General features: G+C 47.8%; 1 protein-coding gene across 4 annotated transcripts in view; it reads left to right on the plus strand.

The window, feature by feature from the left end:
* DOCK1 (dedicator of cytokinesis 1) overlaps positions 1 to 16,240 on the plus strand; it is a 528,588-nt gene that overhangs the window by 193,921 nt on the left and 318,427 nt on the right. For all 4 annotated transcript variants that reach the window (XM_058698108.1, XM_058698107.1, XM_058698106.1 and 1 more), the window contains exon 26: positions 15,521 to 15,648. In XM_058698108.1, the coding sequence (XP_058554091.1) occupies positions 15,521 to 15,648 (128 nt within the window). The remainder of the gene's footprint in view (positions 1 to 15,520; positions 15,649 to 16,240) is intronic.

Raw genomic sequence — 16,240 nt, forward strand, 5'->3', positions numbered from 1 at the left:
GGCTCAGGTCACGATCTCACAGTCCGTGAGTTCGAGCCCCGCATCGGGCTCTGTGCTGACAGCTCAGAGCCTGGAGCCTGTTTCAGATTCTGTGTCTCCCTCTCTCTGACCCTCCCCCGTTCATGCTCTGTCTCTCTCTGTCTCAAAAATAAATAAACGTTAAAATTTTTTTTTTTAAAAAAAGAATACATTTCAAGGGAATGTTTTCTTCTATTGGAACTTAGCTAGTAGAAAGCTTGAAGGGGCTCTTCTTTATTTTTGGTAATTGTGTCAGCCTAGGTGTTTGGTAATTGTGTTTCTCTTCTTTACTGTGCCTGTTTCTGTTTTCACTCTTGTTCCGTAAGTCTTTTATCACAGACTGCCTCAAGTCCTGTTTTGGAAGCCTTTGCAGCATGCAATTAATTATTAACCTAGAATCTTTTTAAGTACAAAGTTAGGAACTTAATTTTCGTAGCAGGTTGCACCCGACATAGAAAATGAGGTTGAGTGAAACATGTGAATCTGGAATTGTCGTGCGCCACACGAGCCACAGTTAACCCGAAGCCTCGTGTCTTAGAAGTGGCTCCCCAGCTCCCCAATCAGTAGACCTTGTTTAAGCCACTATTGGCAATCCAAACACCCTCCCTGATGCTCATGGGCTGTCCCCAAAGTGTTTCAGAATGTGTCGTCCAATGTGAAAAAGGCCCTTCTTGGGGGAGCCTGGGTGGCATAGTCTGTTAAGCATCTGACTTCAGCTCAGGTCGTGATCTCACAGTCCACGATTTCAAGCCCCGCGTCAAGGCTCTGTGCTGACGGCTCAGAGCCTGGAGCCTTCTTCTCATTCTGTGTCTCCCTCTCTCTCTGCCCCTTCCCTGCTTGTTCTGTCTCTCTCTCAAAAAGGCATAAATAAACACTGACAAAAAAGAAAAAAAAAAAGAGGGCTCGCTTACAGGCTTTGAGTGTTAAGAATCTTTCTGAAAGATTCTTCGCCAAGATCACCTGGATTTTCCTCATCTGCGAGCTCCCAGCTTCTTCAGAGCAGACCTGTAGCCGCCTTACATCCTCGTCAGGAAAGACTTACGGGTGGAAGTCTTCCGGTTGGTCTGTTCTTAGAAAGATGGCAATACTTTTGCAAGATACTGTGTGCCACGTTTGGCATAAACAGTTAAAGCCAAAGTATTTTTTGATGAGATATGATGGCCCTGATTTTCCTGCTTTGTTCCGCTTCTTGTTAATTTGTAACAATGGTCTTTGTCTGTGTGGGCTTCCTGGTCCCAGTGGAACCGGCCAGACCCACTTCCCACGGGTCCAGAGTTCTAGAACTGGGTGCAACTAGAGTTAGCCGGACAGGTCCCTGGGTGTGCTAGCCCTTTGGAAACGTTCTGTTGGGGATGTGGTCAGAGTGCACCGCTGTGTGGCTCCACCAGGTTTCCCGGTGGGGGCTCCACGGCGTGTGTTTGCGTTGCTTTGCTCTGAAACACCGCTTTCCTCCTCCCCCCGATAGCACATACGTTCCATGGTTGTAAGAGTCCCCCTTCGTTGGGAGCGACCAGCTGATCCGCGTACAGCAAGGCCCGCAGTGAACACTGCCACTAGAATTGCTTCTCTGCACAGAGCCCTTCCTGGGCCACGTGAGGGTCCCGGGAGACGGAGGCTCACGGTGCCCCGTTGTTTCAGTCTTGCTTCCCCAGCTGCTGCTTCTCTGTCCTGTAAAGGACACGGAGACTGAGGACACACCCAGCTGAGTCTGCTAGACTCTAGCAGGAGATGTGTCTTTTGGCAGAGAGGGTTGTTTGGCCCCAACCGGTGTGTTCGCAGCAGCTGCCGTCACGGCCACTGCCCACTCCCAGGTGCCCCGGCTGCAGTGCTCCCTCTGGGTCGGGGCCTTGCGGCTCCTGCTGTTTCTGCAGCTACCACCCTGGTGGAAGGAAATGGGAGGTCTTCACAGAGCTGGCCCTCCCACCGCCCGTTTCCCGTTGCTTCGTGGCTCGTTGGCAGAATCTGGGACATAGTCTGCATTACAGTCGTAAGAGTGGCTGTGGATTTGTTCTGACTTCTGTACGGGGGAGACACAGCTCACCATGTCGAGATCTCCCCCAAGTATAAGAAGGCTTTTCAGGAGCTGTAGTCCACACTACATGTGTCCACACCGATGGCCATGGCGGGGGTCTGCCACACGGTCGGCTGAGAAAGCCAGTGCTGCACCAGGCCCTCTGGAGACTCGACTCCTCCCAGCGCACGGCTGCATGTCAACACCATCGGCCTTTACTCCGAGTGCACGGCTCTCTCCTTTAACTTTGATTTGCAAAACCACGAATGATGGTTTGCATCATTTCTCCTACAAACGCTTTTACTTCCTCATTAATAACGAACTGTGGATTTCTGAAGGCCTGTCTGTGATGAGGGTGGGCGGTCTGCAAGAGGGCTCAGTGTGTGGGCTTTCTGATCAGACCGCTCGGGTTCAAATCCTGCCTCTCCTGCCTGCTAACTCAGGGACTTTCGAGAAGTGACGTGGCTTCAGCTTCCTCCCCTGCTTCGCTCTTGTTGCCCAAATCATACCCTCTGAAGATGAAAGTGTGCATGGTGCTGAGTTGACCTCTCACATTTAAGGCACAACCGACGTGAGCCGTGTCTCTCGTGTTTGTGGAGGGTTCAGTCGAAAAATGGCAGCTAAGTCCTGCCCTCATGGGGGAGGGTAATCATCATGTCAACTATGAGCCAAGAGTCAGTAGAGCTGGACCAACAAAAAATCTAGAGGGACTACAGAGAGCTTGCTCTGAGAGGTGCTCCAACGCCCCTGCATGGAACACCCCCAGCCGCTCAGCCTGCTTCTGCCACTCTCCACCATGGGAAATCAGTGCCCATTTTTCTTCTTGGCTTTTTTGTTATCTGTGGTCTTTCCCTAGAGTGAGAGCTCCCCGAGCATGGCCTGCTTGTTCATGCTGTTACTGCCCAATCGCCGGCTCCCAGGACAGTGCCTGGCCCCAGGCGCACCTGCAGTGCGTATTTATTGCCTGAACAGAAACGGACATGAATATCCCAATCGTGCGCTTCTTTTCTCAGGGAGCAGCACAGAGAAGGAAGCATGACCAGCTGCATACATTTGCAATTCACTCGGTGTAGGGGGAGGAGAGGTTTTGTGTTTGCTCGGGGAAGCTGGCTGTCTCTGCTAGCCTTGGCTCTGCATGGATTGATCATGGAGCAGGAAGGAGTTGTCTTGAGGACGAGTAACATCGGGAGACATGGGAAAGGAAGACTCGTGAGTGACTGAAGATGTAGAGGGTCATCTGTGAGCAGTTTTGTAAAATGAAGATCATCTGTTTTGCTTCTGATTTAGCACTTCCTCGGTTCTGTGGAAATGGGAGGTGGGGGAAGGGACACCTCAACTCTGCTTCTGGATTCAAGATAGCTTTTTGTTCGCGTTATAGAAATGCTTAGTCCTGTAGAAGGACGGAGAGAAGAGGGTCACAAACGCCTGTGTGCACTCCTCACTGGGCTTCCAAAGGTCTCAAGTCCCGTTCAGTCTTGTTTTTGTCTCTGTGCTCCTCCCCCACGTATTCTGAGGCAAATCCCGGCCACCATAGCATGTCATTAGGATGTCTTTTTCAAAAGCATGGTGGTATTCAGAGAGCAAATGACTTTGTTTCGGGAAAGGCAGGGTGTGCAGACGGGCTGGTTCCCGGGCCGGTGTCTCAACTCCACCTTGGATGTCCCCACTCCTGCTCCTGCGTGGAGGCGAAGGGCGTCGGACTCCTCAGCATGCTGTGCACGGGAGTCAATGAATGGGCAGTAATGGCTTCCAAGCGTTGTCTCGCGATGTGACTTGACTACTTGAAAGCTGGTTAAATAGATTATGTGCTTCACAAAAAGATGACTCTTGCATATAATCTGTGGTGTGGAGTGAGCAGACTTTCAAAGCAAGATACAAAGGGACGGAAAGGTCAGAGCTTCATAATTTGTGCATTTGTAGCTTTGTTCCCCTGTGATTACATTGTTGCCCACATATCTGACAAAAGCTGTGAAAATTAAAGCTTCAATCCTATTATAGAAATGAAAAGTTTCGATGTAATTAAATTAAAATAAACACTAAGACACCAAGGTTTGGGATTTCTGCTCACAAAAATGTTTTACATTAATGTTAAAGCAGTGAGGAAAAAAGGAATCAACCAGATAGCATTAACTTTCAAATTCGTCAAGAGCATTGGACGTATTTGCAAGGTGCCTTTGTGTTAAGGTGAGGGAGCTTCTGAATGCACGCCCTTACCCACATGGGTTCCTCTCCACCGTGGATCTGAGCCAGAGACCTTTGGGAAAGTTCATTCCAATTATCACCACATCATTTTCTTCATCTTTCAGGAGCTAGCCCTTCCATATTCCCATATTGAAAGCGACCAAACCAATGGAGAGATTTTCTTTAGAGTTCACTGTGAATTTACCATTGTGTCTTAAATTCGTTTTTAGAGGGTAGTGCAAGATTGGAAGAGTAAAGATTTAAAGATTTAGTGGAAAGATAATCCCCTTATGGTCTTGAGAGTAGTTTAATACTCTTGCTGGATTATGTTGTTTTGAGCTCTCTATTCACTGGCACCCCTCTGTTTGTTTTTCATTTTGGGGTTTGTTTTTTCCCCCTGATGGTTGGAATCTGGTAGTGAGTAGGAATGGGAAACGTGCCAGCCCCTTATTTTCTGGCCATTCCCACGGCTGTTTCTTTCAATATAGTGAACAGGCTCCTTTTAGACAGTGTTCATCAGCCTCATAAAACTTCATTTGTGTTTCATTTTTGAACAATACAGCGCTTCTTCAAAATGTAGGCCTAAAGAACTTAAATTATCTTCCTCATTCTTATTTTCAAGGTGAATGATTCTTCCAGTTATCAAGCAGAGTGAAACTCTCCTTTTTAATAGTAGAAACATTAGTTACAGCAGCCCTTTGAAATCTGAGGGCAAAGGCTCAGATACCTGTTGGGACCAGCTATTAGGAAATATTGAAGTCAGATTTCTAGACTATTTTTGTTGTGATTAATCCCAGTTATAAAATTCATATTTCTTAAAACCACTCTATTAATCAATTTCTTTTGCCTTAAATTGTAGAAAGAATAGCTGTGTGTTTAATATAGATTTATAATAAAATATACCTTCTTAATGCTTTTGATCCATAAACAAAAAATCTCTTGAGCTTCTCCACGTGGAAAATGGAGAGATATTTCTCTTTATTGAAGGGATCTTAAACCCAGAGCTACTCTATAGTAGTTTTGTTAACTTGAGGGATATTGTACAGAAAGAAAAATTGGGGTTGCGGCTATCATGTACCGTAGTCACATAACGTACCACGCATAGAGCAGTCCAGAATACTTAACTAGGTAGTTGTGCTGCCTGACTTCTAAGGAATGTTACTGGCTTTGAACCCCAAAGACTGGTTTTTGAAATAATAGTGGAATGTGAAATCATTTTCTCCTCTTCTGTTTTTGAGAATATTTTAATCTTTATCTGTAAAGATTTGTAAAGATCTGTAAAGATCTGTACAGATTTGTAAAAATCTGTAAAGATTATACATTTTTCATATCTCATTCTATATATCACTGTGTATCATTCATTATATGAGCATTTGAAAAGACTGTTTGTTAAAACAGCACAACCTAGGAGGGTCAACTCAATTTCTTAATTATAATTTGCTGAACACCTACCATGTGCTCAGCACTGTTGGATAGCAAGTTTGATTCCTCTGAGAGGCTTCAGAGCCATCAGCTTAAAAATGTATAATTGGAAAAGAGTAATTCTCCTAATTTACAGATAAGGAAGGGCCCAGGAGTTAAACCACAAATCCTAATCTGTAAGCAAAATCCCAGTCGGGGAGCTGTCCACCACTCTGGTGCTGATTAAGGTGTTGTCTTATTAAAAATCCATCACCCACTCAAACTATTTCACACCCACTATATGAGTAATACATTCTGAATACCGAATTTACTTCAGATGCCATATGGAACAAGACAAAACACAAATACATGAATAGATGAACACATAAATAAATGTAAACTACGCATAAACCAACAAGTAGAAATGCAGTACTGTGCTTGTGGAATTTTCATACTTTTTTCTTCTTTTTCGCGGTAGGGACTCTTATCTGTGATCAGATTGGTGGTGCCAACAGTTCCTCATGGTGTAGTTGGTCCAACCTTTATCACAGTTGATTCTCTGTTCTGCACCCACCCTCTGAGTGGGCTCCTTTCCCTGTTGTTTGACGTTGGGAACAAGGAGAGCAATCTTAGAAGAGGCTGCCTTGATTGTCCGATATCTAGTAATGCTCACAGAAGGCACCACGATGGCATGCCTCTGAGTCTCTGCAGTTCATGGTTCCTTCCAAGCCCTATGAGATTAGCTGTGTGCCTGTGTGATATGGTACCTACAGCAACTTGTCTGTAACAGTTGGAGGAGTCCAGGTCAGCCTGTCCACTCCCAGGTTTTCCTTTAAGACCCCATTTTATTTTTGTTGCATAAACCCTTCCCTGAGTACATAGACTATCCTTGAGGATGGAGTGGATCAGACCTTACGGTTTCGACACTATGACTGGTACTTCCAACGTAATCTTTTAACTTTTTCAGCTACTCGTAAATGGGAATCATTTGTGATTTTTCTCTGTTGTTGGCTCTTTCATTCCTTCTGAAAAATTATTTATTACTGCAATACTAATGAATGTTTAACCCCTATTATTAAACTTCTCAAAACTGAGGGATCTAAAATATCTGCTGCCCTATTCCTTCTTCCAAAAAGATGACTTTCTTTCTTTCTTCCTTCCTTGCTTTCTTGCTTTTTCTTTTCTTTTCTTTTCTTTTCTTTTCTTTTCTTTTCTTTTCTTTTCTTTTCTTTTTTCTTTTCTTTTCTTTTCTTTTCTTTTCTTTTCTTTTCTCTTTTCCTTCCTTCCTTCCTTCCTTCCTTCCTTCCTTCCTTCCTTCCTTCCTTCCTTCCTCCCTTCCTTCCTTCCTTCCTATCTATCTATCTGACAGAGTGACAAGAGAGCTTGCATGCATGCAATTGAACGGGGGTGGGGGGCAGAGGGAGAGAGAGACTCTTAAGCAGACTCCATGCCCAATGTGGAACCCAAAGCAGCTCAGTCTCATGACCATGAGATCATGACCTGAGCCAAAATCAAGATTTGGGCACTTAGCTGACTGAACCACCCAGGCACCCTTATGACACATTTTTTATTATGTCTAGTGATTTCATCCAGAAGACGTCTTTGATCAGCTTCTTTTCCCATTGCTATACAGTCTCTATGCTGCCACGTCCTCCTTCCAATTTTCAATAAATTAAATTCTTTTAATTCCTATGTCATCCTCTCAGTTAAGATTCTGTGACATTGGGCAGAAAGTTCACATGCAGATTATCTTATTTCTGATAGTTCCAGCCCTCAGGTGAGTGGTGCTGAGGAGCTTCTGACCAAAACACTGACAAAGAAACTACAGCTCAAAAAGGAAAAGTGACATACTTAGAGTTACTCCGTGTGAATGGATTCTCCTCATACTACCAATGTTTATGGCTTGCTGCCTTAAAATGATGCTTGGAAAAACGTAATCTGCACTTGACATGTAAAGATACCCGAGCCACACATGTTTACGTGCACGTGCACATGTATGGATCATTTATTCTAAGGAGCTCTCTCTCCGGGATCAGACACCTAATTCTGGCTCGGCTGCTTAGTGGTGCAATCCCCGCATGTCCCTTTACTCTGGCTCCTGGCACCCCATCTGTCAATCTGGACATAAGTAGATGGCTTCCGTGATCCCTTCTGTTGATGGCTCCATTTTCTGCATTTCTGTTGTTTGAAGACTTATATGGAGGGAGAAAGTCATTTGAACCAATTGAATCACGAGGGTACAGAGTTCTTAGAGAGTTGGAAAATAAGATGAGTGCCTGTAACAAATGAGTAACCAGCATCCCCCATTTATATAGCTCCTACTGTTTAATTCTCATTAAAAGTGTTAATCTGGATCTCAGTTCTATGTAACAGGCTCAAGGTTATTAAATGCACTTTATGGATCATTTGTTTAATGTGACCAAACTAAAAATTAAGCAGCACATTACTCAGTGTTCATAAAACGAATGTTTTAAATGGACAAATTCATTTTCGAATTTGCATCTTGCCTTAATGTAGAGCTGTAATGGGGTTATAGACGGATATTCTACTTGGACATTTATAAGCTGATGATGCCTTTTGAATACCTTTTATAAAGATTAATATTTCTTACTTTGTGCCCATTACCAGAGCATTAATCATCATGGCTTCAGCCTGCACAGCTGAGGACGAACAGATGTCGAATTACTGCTGTCTGTAATCATAGTGGATCACACTGGGAGAGGCGGGTGGAGCAGGGTGGCTGGGACCTCTGATCCCCACAGCTGATTTGTGTGAAGTCTGGGTCCACCGGGCTTGCCTGCCCCTTCCTGGCAGTCTGCGCTGGGCTGACTGCGTTCCCCTCTTACGGTGGGGAAGATCGGGAGAGCCGTGCCAGCTAGTTCTGGCCTCCCTGTGGGTCGTATCTCTGCCTCGACTCAGCCTAACAGGCATTGGCAACCCTGCGGTCACATACACGTGAAGGCAGATCTGATAGGAGAAATCTGCTGTGGCCTCGATTCTCCTTCCATTGACGAACACCAGTTCATTAAGATGAGAAATCACACAGGAGGTCTTTAACATCTGCCTCCTAGCATGCTCTGAGACCCTGCTGTCCAACACAGATAGAATGTGAGCCACATATGCAATTTATAACTTTCTAGAGGCCACATTCAAAAAAAAAGTACAACACAGTTGCTGAAATTAATTTTAATGATTTATCTAAAATACCATCTGAACATGACTTCAATCTAAATATTACTAATGACATAGTTTTTCATTCCTTTTTTCCACACTGGGTCTCTGAAATCCAGTGTGGTTTTTGACGCCTACAGCCCATCTCAATTTGGATGCTAGATTTTCATCACGGATCCTTAATCTGCATTTTTCACATTTAATAAAATTTACCACTGAGAAGTGAATTCACACACCCAACTTGTTCCAGGTGTTCCATACCATTGTTTCCAATAAGCAAGTGTCATTTTTTTCATTTACATCTAAATTACTTAAAAATTAACTGAAATGGAAAATTCCATCTCTCAGTGCTACCAGCTGTATTTCCAGTGGTCACCAGCTCCCCTCTTGGATAGGGCAGCTCGAAGGCGTTAGTCTTTGTGTACTTTTTGTTGAAAAGACTGACTTTGTATGATGATTTTATTTCTAGCACCTGTATTGGTAGCTGTCATTTATTAAATGTTCCTATTTGCCAAATGCACACATTATACCATATGATTCTCACCATGAACCTCACAGGTAAACAGCCCCATTTTGCAGATAAGAAAAATTAAGGCTTAGAGAGTTTTTTTTTTTTTATTTTTAAAATGTTTACTTAGTTTTGAGAGTGTGAGAGAGAGGCAGATAGAGAGGGAGACACAGAATCTAAAGCAGGCTCCAGGCTCTGAGCTGTCAGCACAGAGCTGGACACAGGGCTCGAACCTGCGAGCTGTGAGATCATGAGCTGAGCCGAGGTCAGATGCTTAACTGACTGAGCCACCCAAGCACTCCAAGGCTTAGAGAGTGTTAAGTAACTTGCCCAAGACCCAAAGCAGAGAGTGAGCAGGGTGGATTTTATTATTTCTTGATGTGTGTGGGGAAACTGGACCTTGAAGAGAGTCCGGTGTCCCAAAATTGAAGAGTGACCCTGGTCCCTAAGCTTCTAGTCAAATATTTATTGTAGCTGTTTTCCAAGTGATTAGTTGTGGGTAGTTTATTTAAAATGTGTTTTCTGTTAAAAATACAAGAGTTTATTTGTTTGTGGGGGGTTTGCCAGTTTCCCAGGCCATCTGCCTTGGACCTAATTGGACTGTTGGCATGAATCATGGGACAGAAATGGCACTTAGTTCAGGGGGAAGGGTATTCAGGACACTAAGTTGGGACATTCAGAATATGACAGGAGATCCCTGTTTCTCAGCTGCCAGAGACTGCATCTGATGCTTTAAAATTGTTCATTGAAAGCATGAGTGTGTGTGGGTGTGTGTGCATATAGTGTGTGGGTGGGCGCGTATGGTGTGTGTGTGGGTGTGTGTAGTGAGTGTGGTGTGAGTGCATATATTGTGAGGTGTGTGTGAGCGTGTGTGTGCTGTACTGTCCTCTGTGCTCTTGAGTTTTGGACTTGACGTCGGGGTAGAAGCTGAGAGGCGTGGGTGTTAGGTAGGGCGTGCGCCCACCGCTTCTGGAAGAGACCCAACAGTTGACCGAAATGTGGACCAAGAGGTCCCCTCTTGGGGACTGTCTCCCTCTGGAAGACGAGTGTTGGGAGGCTAGTGTGGGTGTGCTTTGGTGGGGGGGGGGTGTCACACTGGGAGGGGACTGGCTTCTCACTGCACACCTGTCCTCGGATACTGTGTGCCTATAGTTGCACGTGGCCCCCACCGGCTCTCGCACATGCGCTCGCACACGCACATGTGTGTCTGCACACTCCTGTCCTCACAGCCTTGGACGCTGTCCAGTGAAACTGGGTCACCAGAAAGTGGGGAGAGATCTTGTTACGATGACGTCTTCCGAGGACAGGACAGGGCGGCTCGCACCGCAGGTCCCTCGTCACCCCTGAACGGGAGCCGGGCGCTGTGGTTTACGGATAAAGAACCGAGGATAGTGTGACAGCTGGCCTCCAAGGAGGAGCACGCACACTCAGGTCCTAGTTTATGTGTATGCGTGTGGCGGGGGGGCTCCCCTTGGTGAGAACAGGACCCCTTCTCACGGAGATTGCATTCCGGTACGGACAAAAGATGGCCGACCCAGGTGTCACAGCGGTCCACACGCCGGGCACCCGTGCCCGGGTCTGTCAGTGAGTCCTGCCGGGGCCTACAGATCACGGGTCACAACGGGACGTGCCGATTGGTTTGCCTCCAGCTTTGGTCCCCCCGGCCTCTGAAGGTCTCTCGGGCATGGTCCTTCCTGGGGGCCTGGGATGTGTTTCTGGAGGATGCTGCTGTCCTGTGACCCTATGTCCTTGGAGGCCTGCATGAGATGTCTGCTGAGGTCATCGTGGCCTCTGAGGACAGCCCAGGTGCCCAGGCACCCATCTTCAGAGCTCCGTCCTGGGGCTGGAGTGTCGGAAGCCTTCCTGAGGTCCTTCTGCGAGCATTGGCTCCTTTCATTCTCCCCGCTCCCCTGGGTCCCCTTTCTCCTAAGCTCCCATGGGTGCGGCGGGTGACGAAGGACTGACGAGCTGCGGAAACATCCAGCTTGCGGTTATGGGTCCATCAGAAGGATTCTCGCAAAGGGGGTTTTATGTTCTCAGGGGGCTAAGAGAGTGAAATGTCTTCCGACGTGACAAAATGGCAGTGGCGTTTCCAAAAGTTTGGTGGCTTCTCGTCAAGAGGGGCTGGATGACAAAGGAACGCAGCTGACACGCAGACCCCAGCTTGGGCCGCGGGTGGGCGTGCCCGGCACCGGGGAGCTGGAGATGGTGACAGCATCTCCTGCCGAAGGTGAACAGGGCCGCCGTCACTTCTTCACGCCGGGGTAATTCTGGCAAATGACACTCACACACTCAGTCACCTCTGAGAACGGTGGAGTCAACAACTGCCCGTCCAGCATGACAGATAACTGGGGTGGGGAGACATGGAACTCGGCCAGGGCATCCAGGTACTGGAGCCTGGCGGGCCATTTCGGCCATCTCTGGGGCCAGAGCTGTGTTCCTCTGATTTTCTAAGACTGTTCGCAGACACACTCCTGCTCCCAACCTGTGCCGGTCTTCTCCCTCCGTTGGGTTCCTCCTCAGCTTGTTTGGTTTAGCTGAAAGTCGTTTGTTTTCCTTAATCACCTTGTCAGAGTCCGGGGATTCCTGGCCGCAGCTGCTCCCTCAGGTGTCTTGGAGATCTCCGAGATGGTGGCAGCGATAGAGATGCCCCGATGGACAGGGGCGACCAAGGGCTTGGCCCCCTGGTGAGGGCGGTTAAGCTGGGCGATGGGTTTCGGGCTGAAGGGAACGAAGACCATCATCCTGCTGACGTCTTGCCAGGGGCTGTGAAGATGGCCGCCAACAGGGCTGGACCTGGGCGGGTTTGCCAGGAGACCTTCCAGTCTGTTGGGTGCTAGGAGGTCGCCATGTAGTGTTTACCCTGGATGTGGTGTTGTGATTGAGGTCAGCACGTCAAGGGCTACCGAAGGTGCTTGTCATTTGTGAGCACCGAGGTTCTGTAGGAAAGACCCCGGGCTTTGGAGTGCTTGCGGGACGCGTGTGTTCAGTGGGTCAGCATTTGGGGCCGATGCGTCTTCAGTCTGGGTTCACTGCCACGGGTAGTTTTCTTGTCGCATTTCCCTTGCACTGGCTTGGTCCTTGGGCAGCTCTCGGACACCCGTGCAGGCTTCTGCACTGACGGCAGGTCTCGGCTCTTTGGAGCACTTCCCCTGTGAGTTTACAGGGCTCTGGTATTTGGGAGATGGTCTCCTTGGTGACTTCATCTGCTGACATCACAGAGAAGGTTGGCTGAGAAGGGGAGGGCCCCGACATCCGCGAACACAGACGTGGAAGGACTGTCGTGGTCCCCACAGGATAGCGCCTTCTTCGCGTGCCACGTGTCTCACTGCCTGACCTCTGGTGAGTCCTGTCATTATAGTCAGTAAGGTGAGCCCGGCTGCTGCCCAGAAGACGCACAGCATATTAGCACCTCATACATTAAGTATTGATTACTCTTATTGTGAAGTCGACAAGTGAAATCATATAATCACTGGGCAAAACACTTTCTGGAAAAATGGAGTAGCTGTTAGTCCTTTTCAAGGGGATAAATCGTAACGGGATTTGCAAAAGCCTGAGCCTGAGCTTCGTACGTGCGGTTCCCCGGAAGGAGGTGGAACAGCAGGGTTTGTGCTGTTTCTGTGTCCTTGATGCTTCCCGCCTGCACCCCACTCCCACCTGCACCCCTGGGCCTTCATGACCGTGTACTCCTGGGAGAGTCTTCTACGTGGGTCGCAGCATACTTACGGGAGCCATTTCAACGCTGCATGCTCCTTTTTTTCTTCTTCTGTTAAAAGAGTTCAGGAAACATTAGTGCGAAACATGCTTTTATGCGTCATTAACGTAAGCCCACCATGTGAAATCCCGAGACAAGCTAAGTATATCTAATGTTTGGGAGCACTGCCGTCTGTTCAGTCGTGCTCTGCATTTTAAAGGGGACGGCGGTGGCTCGGCTGGTTTCACAAGCAGAACTGGGGTGGTGGAAACACGTCGCTCCTGTTGGGAGGGCAGGACGGTACTGGAGTTAACTGGGCTCTCCCACCTGGAGGGCACGGTCAGTAATTACATTTCACCCTCAGTCTCCTTCATGTTCGTGTCCTTACTGTTCTTTAATTTTCTGAACATCCTTTTCTCTGCCCCCATCTGAAGCACCAAGGAAAATCCAGATGTTCTTTCGCCCCTACACCCCAGTGTCCCTCCATTACACAGCCGTGCTCCCGGGAGCTGTTTTCCATTTTTCATCCCCGCTCAGCCATTCCAGGAAGCTGCCTCAGGGGGCTCTGTGTGCCTCGCACTGCTACGCCCCAAGCTTGTTCTGTCCCACCCATTCTTGCCACCGTATTTGGCCACCTTGATCACTGTGCTCCCTTGTTTGGGTGACATCACTTGTCCGCCTCCTCCCACATCCTGGCTCTCTCCACCTTGGTGTCCTGCGCATCTCCTGTTCTAACACCTACATCCTGACGTTGGTCAGTTTTCTGCTCCTTTTGCATATTCCCTTTGATGGTCTTAGTGGCTTTCATTACTGCCTAGAGGCTGGCGATCCTTTCGTCTGTGTTTCTAAACCAGAAATAATGTCTAGAACCCTCTCTCCATTTGCCTAGTAGATGGGGCCACTTGGGTGTCCAACAGGCAACTCAGACTCCACTTGTCCAAAACTGAACCCTTGTCCTTTTCTCCCTCCTTTTAAAAATACCCTTCTTTTCTCCCATTCCTCTCTTTGGATGGCATCACGTGGCTCCTTGGATGACAGACACATCATTACCAGGACTTGGAGCGTTGTGTTTGACTCTCCTTTATCTGCCACCGTCCATCACCGAGCACCGGGTCCAGCCTGCCTCCAGTTTTCTCTTCCTCAAGGCCTCTTTCAAACTCACCACTGCAGCCGGAGGTCAGGCCTTTACTGTTTCTTGCCTGGTCGATTGCAGTGGCTAAATGACGGTTTCTCTCCCTCCTGTCTCCACTGCCCTACCCGTGCGCCATGCCAGAGGGACTCTCGCCTTTTGCTCTGATCACATCTCTCCCCGCCCCCATCAGCATGTTGGTTTTCCCAACTTTCCTGACCTTACCCATCATGTGCATGCTGGTATCCAGCTGCCTGTCTGGCCTTTTAGCCCTTTCCTCCTCTCCCCACCCTCCACTTGTGCATGTGTCTCTTGAATGTGTCATATGCTCCTGCCTGCCTGACTCTGTGTCCAGGTTTCTCATTCCTTGATTGGCTGCCCCATGTGGGAAATTGCCATTCCTCTTGCCAGCAGGTGAAGGTCCTGCCTCCTAAAGGAGGCCTCCCTGACTCTCATCTCCAAGCCAGTGCCTACTCCCTCACTTCTCTCTCTTTCTCTTGCCTGTGCATTGTCTGGGAGGCCAGAGAGAGGCTGTGGCTCATCTCCTGGATCTATCGTAAGTCTTAAGAGCGAGCACCTTGTCCTAAGCATCTAACCAGGCCTAAGCCTTCGTCCTTATCCTCGTGGAAGGAAGTACCCCGTACCCCAAACCTGTGAGTAGCTAGAGCCATCGTGTCCTTGTTAAGAGATGAGGAAGCCGAGTCTCAGGGGTATCAGGAGCTGCCCAAGATGTCCCTGCCAGGAAGGGAGGAGAACTTTAACTCAGACAAGCCTCTCTCCAGAGCCTGAGCCCTCAGCACCCCCACAGACTGTCCCAGTGCAGGTGTGAGCCCAGCAGAAGGTTGCCCAGAATGAGCAAAGATCGAGCGGGGAATTTAGTAAGTTTATGACCTGGCCTAGCTCAGAAACATTTATGAGGCATAAGGGAGTAGAAGGAAACCACGCTTTGGTCCTCCCAGGAAAAAATAAGAATAGCTGCAATTCAAAAAATATTTGTCGTGAGGAGTATTTCTTTTAAAGTTGTGAATCAATGAACTTATACTTCGGCACAGAAAACCAGTCAAAACCCCCAGGATGTGTGTCGGTGTTTAGATCTGTGTGCACACCATGGGATGTACGTGAAAATGTGCTTATCTATGTTTGTGGGTTATTTATTGTGCATTTACAAGGAGATACACCCATAGATGCGTGCGCGTGTGTTTGTGTGTAAATTATTTCCATAGCGGTAGACACGATTTCTCCCCGCATCCCGCCATCTGACCGGCTCCAGATGTCAGTTTCACACATGCGAGAAAGTAAATGTAACATGCTGGAAACAATGTAACATGCTACGAAAACAAGCTTCTAGCAAATAGAGTTGCATCTTGGTGGGTCCCCTGCTGACTGGCAGCCCCGTGTCCCCTGCAGACTGCAGAGAGATCCTGCTTCCCATGATGACGGATCAGCTCAAGTACCATCTGGAGAGACAAGAAGACCTGGAGGCCTGCTGCCACCTGCTCAGCAACATTTTGGAGGTTCTGTACAGGAAGGATGTGGTGAGTAATGGCCGCGGCGGGAAGCGAGCCCCCGCCTCACGGAAGGCGCATTTGATTCCTTTACTTTTACGGGTTAGCCTGTTTCTCTCTGTTGAGTGGTGCCCTTCAGGGATTTTTCTTTATGCACGAAGTATGATGATAATGTAAAAACATCTTTTTTTTTTTTTCTAAGTTTACTTCCTGTCACTTCTCAGGCGAATGCCTCCCCAAGACTGATTTTTGATTTTGACCCTTAAGGTCAGAAAATGACTTTGATGTTAAAAACTGGACGGGGGGACCTGGGTGGCTCCGTGCGTTAAGTATTTGACTTCGGCTCAGGTCATGATCTCGTGGTTCCTGAGTTCAAGCTCTGTGCTGACAGCTCGGGGGGCCTGATGCCTGGTTCGGATTCTGTGTCTCCCTCTCTCTCTGCCCCTCCCCCGCTCGCACTCTCTTTCTCTCAAAATAAACATTAAAAAAGAAACTGGAAATGCACAGATGGAGGCTATTATCTACATTCCTTTTTCTTAATTCTTATTTTTTTTTTAACGTTTCTTTATTTTTGAGAGAGAGAGAGACAGGGTGAGAGTAGGGAAAGGGCAGAGAGAGAGGG

Source organism: Neofelis nebulosa, chromosome 13 (genome assembly GCF_028018385.1).
Source record: "Neofelis nebulosa isolate mNeoNeb1 chromosome 13, mNeoNeb1.pri, whole genome shotgun sequence".
In the NCBI taxonomy this organism is placed as follows: domain Eukaryota; kingdom Metazoa; phylum Chordata; class Mammalia; order Carnivora; family Felidae; genus Neofelis; species Neofelis nebulosa.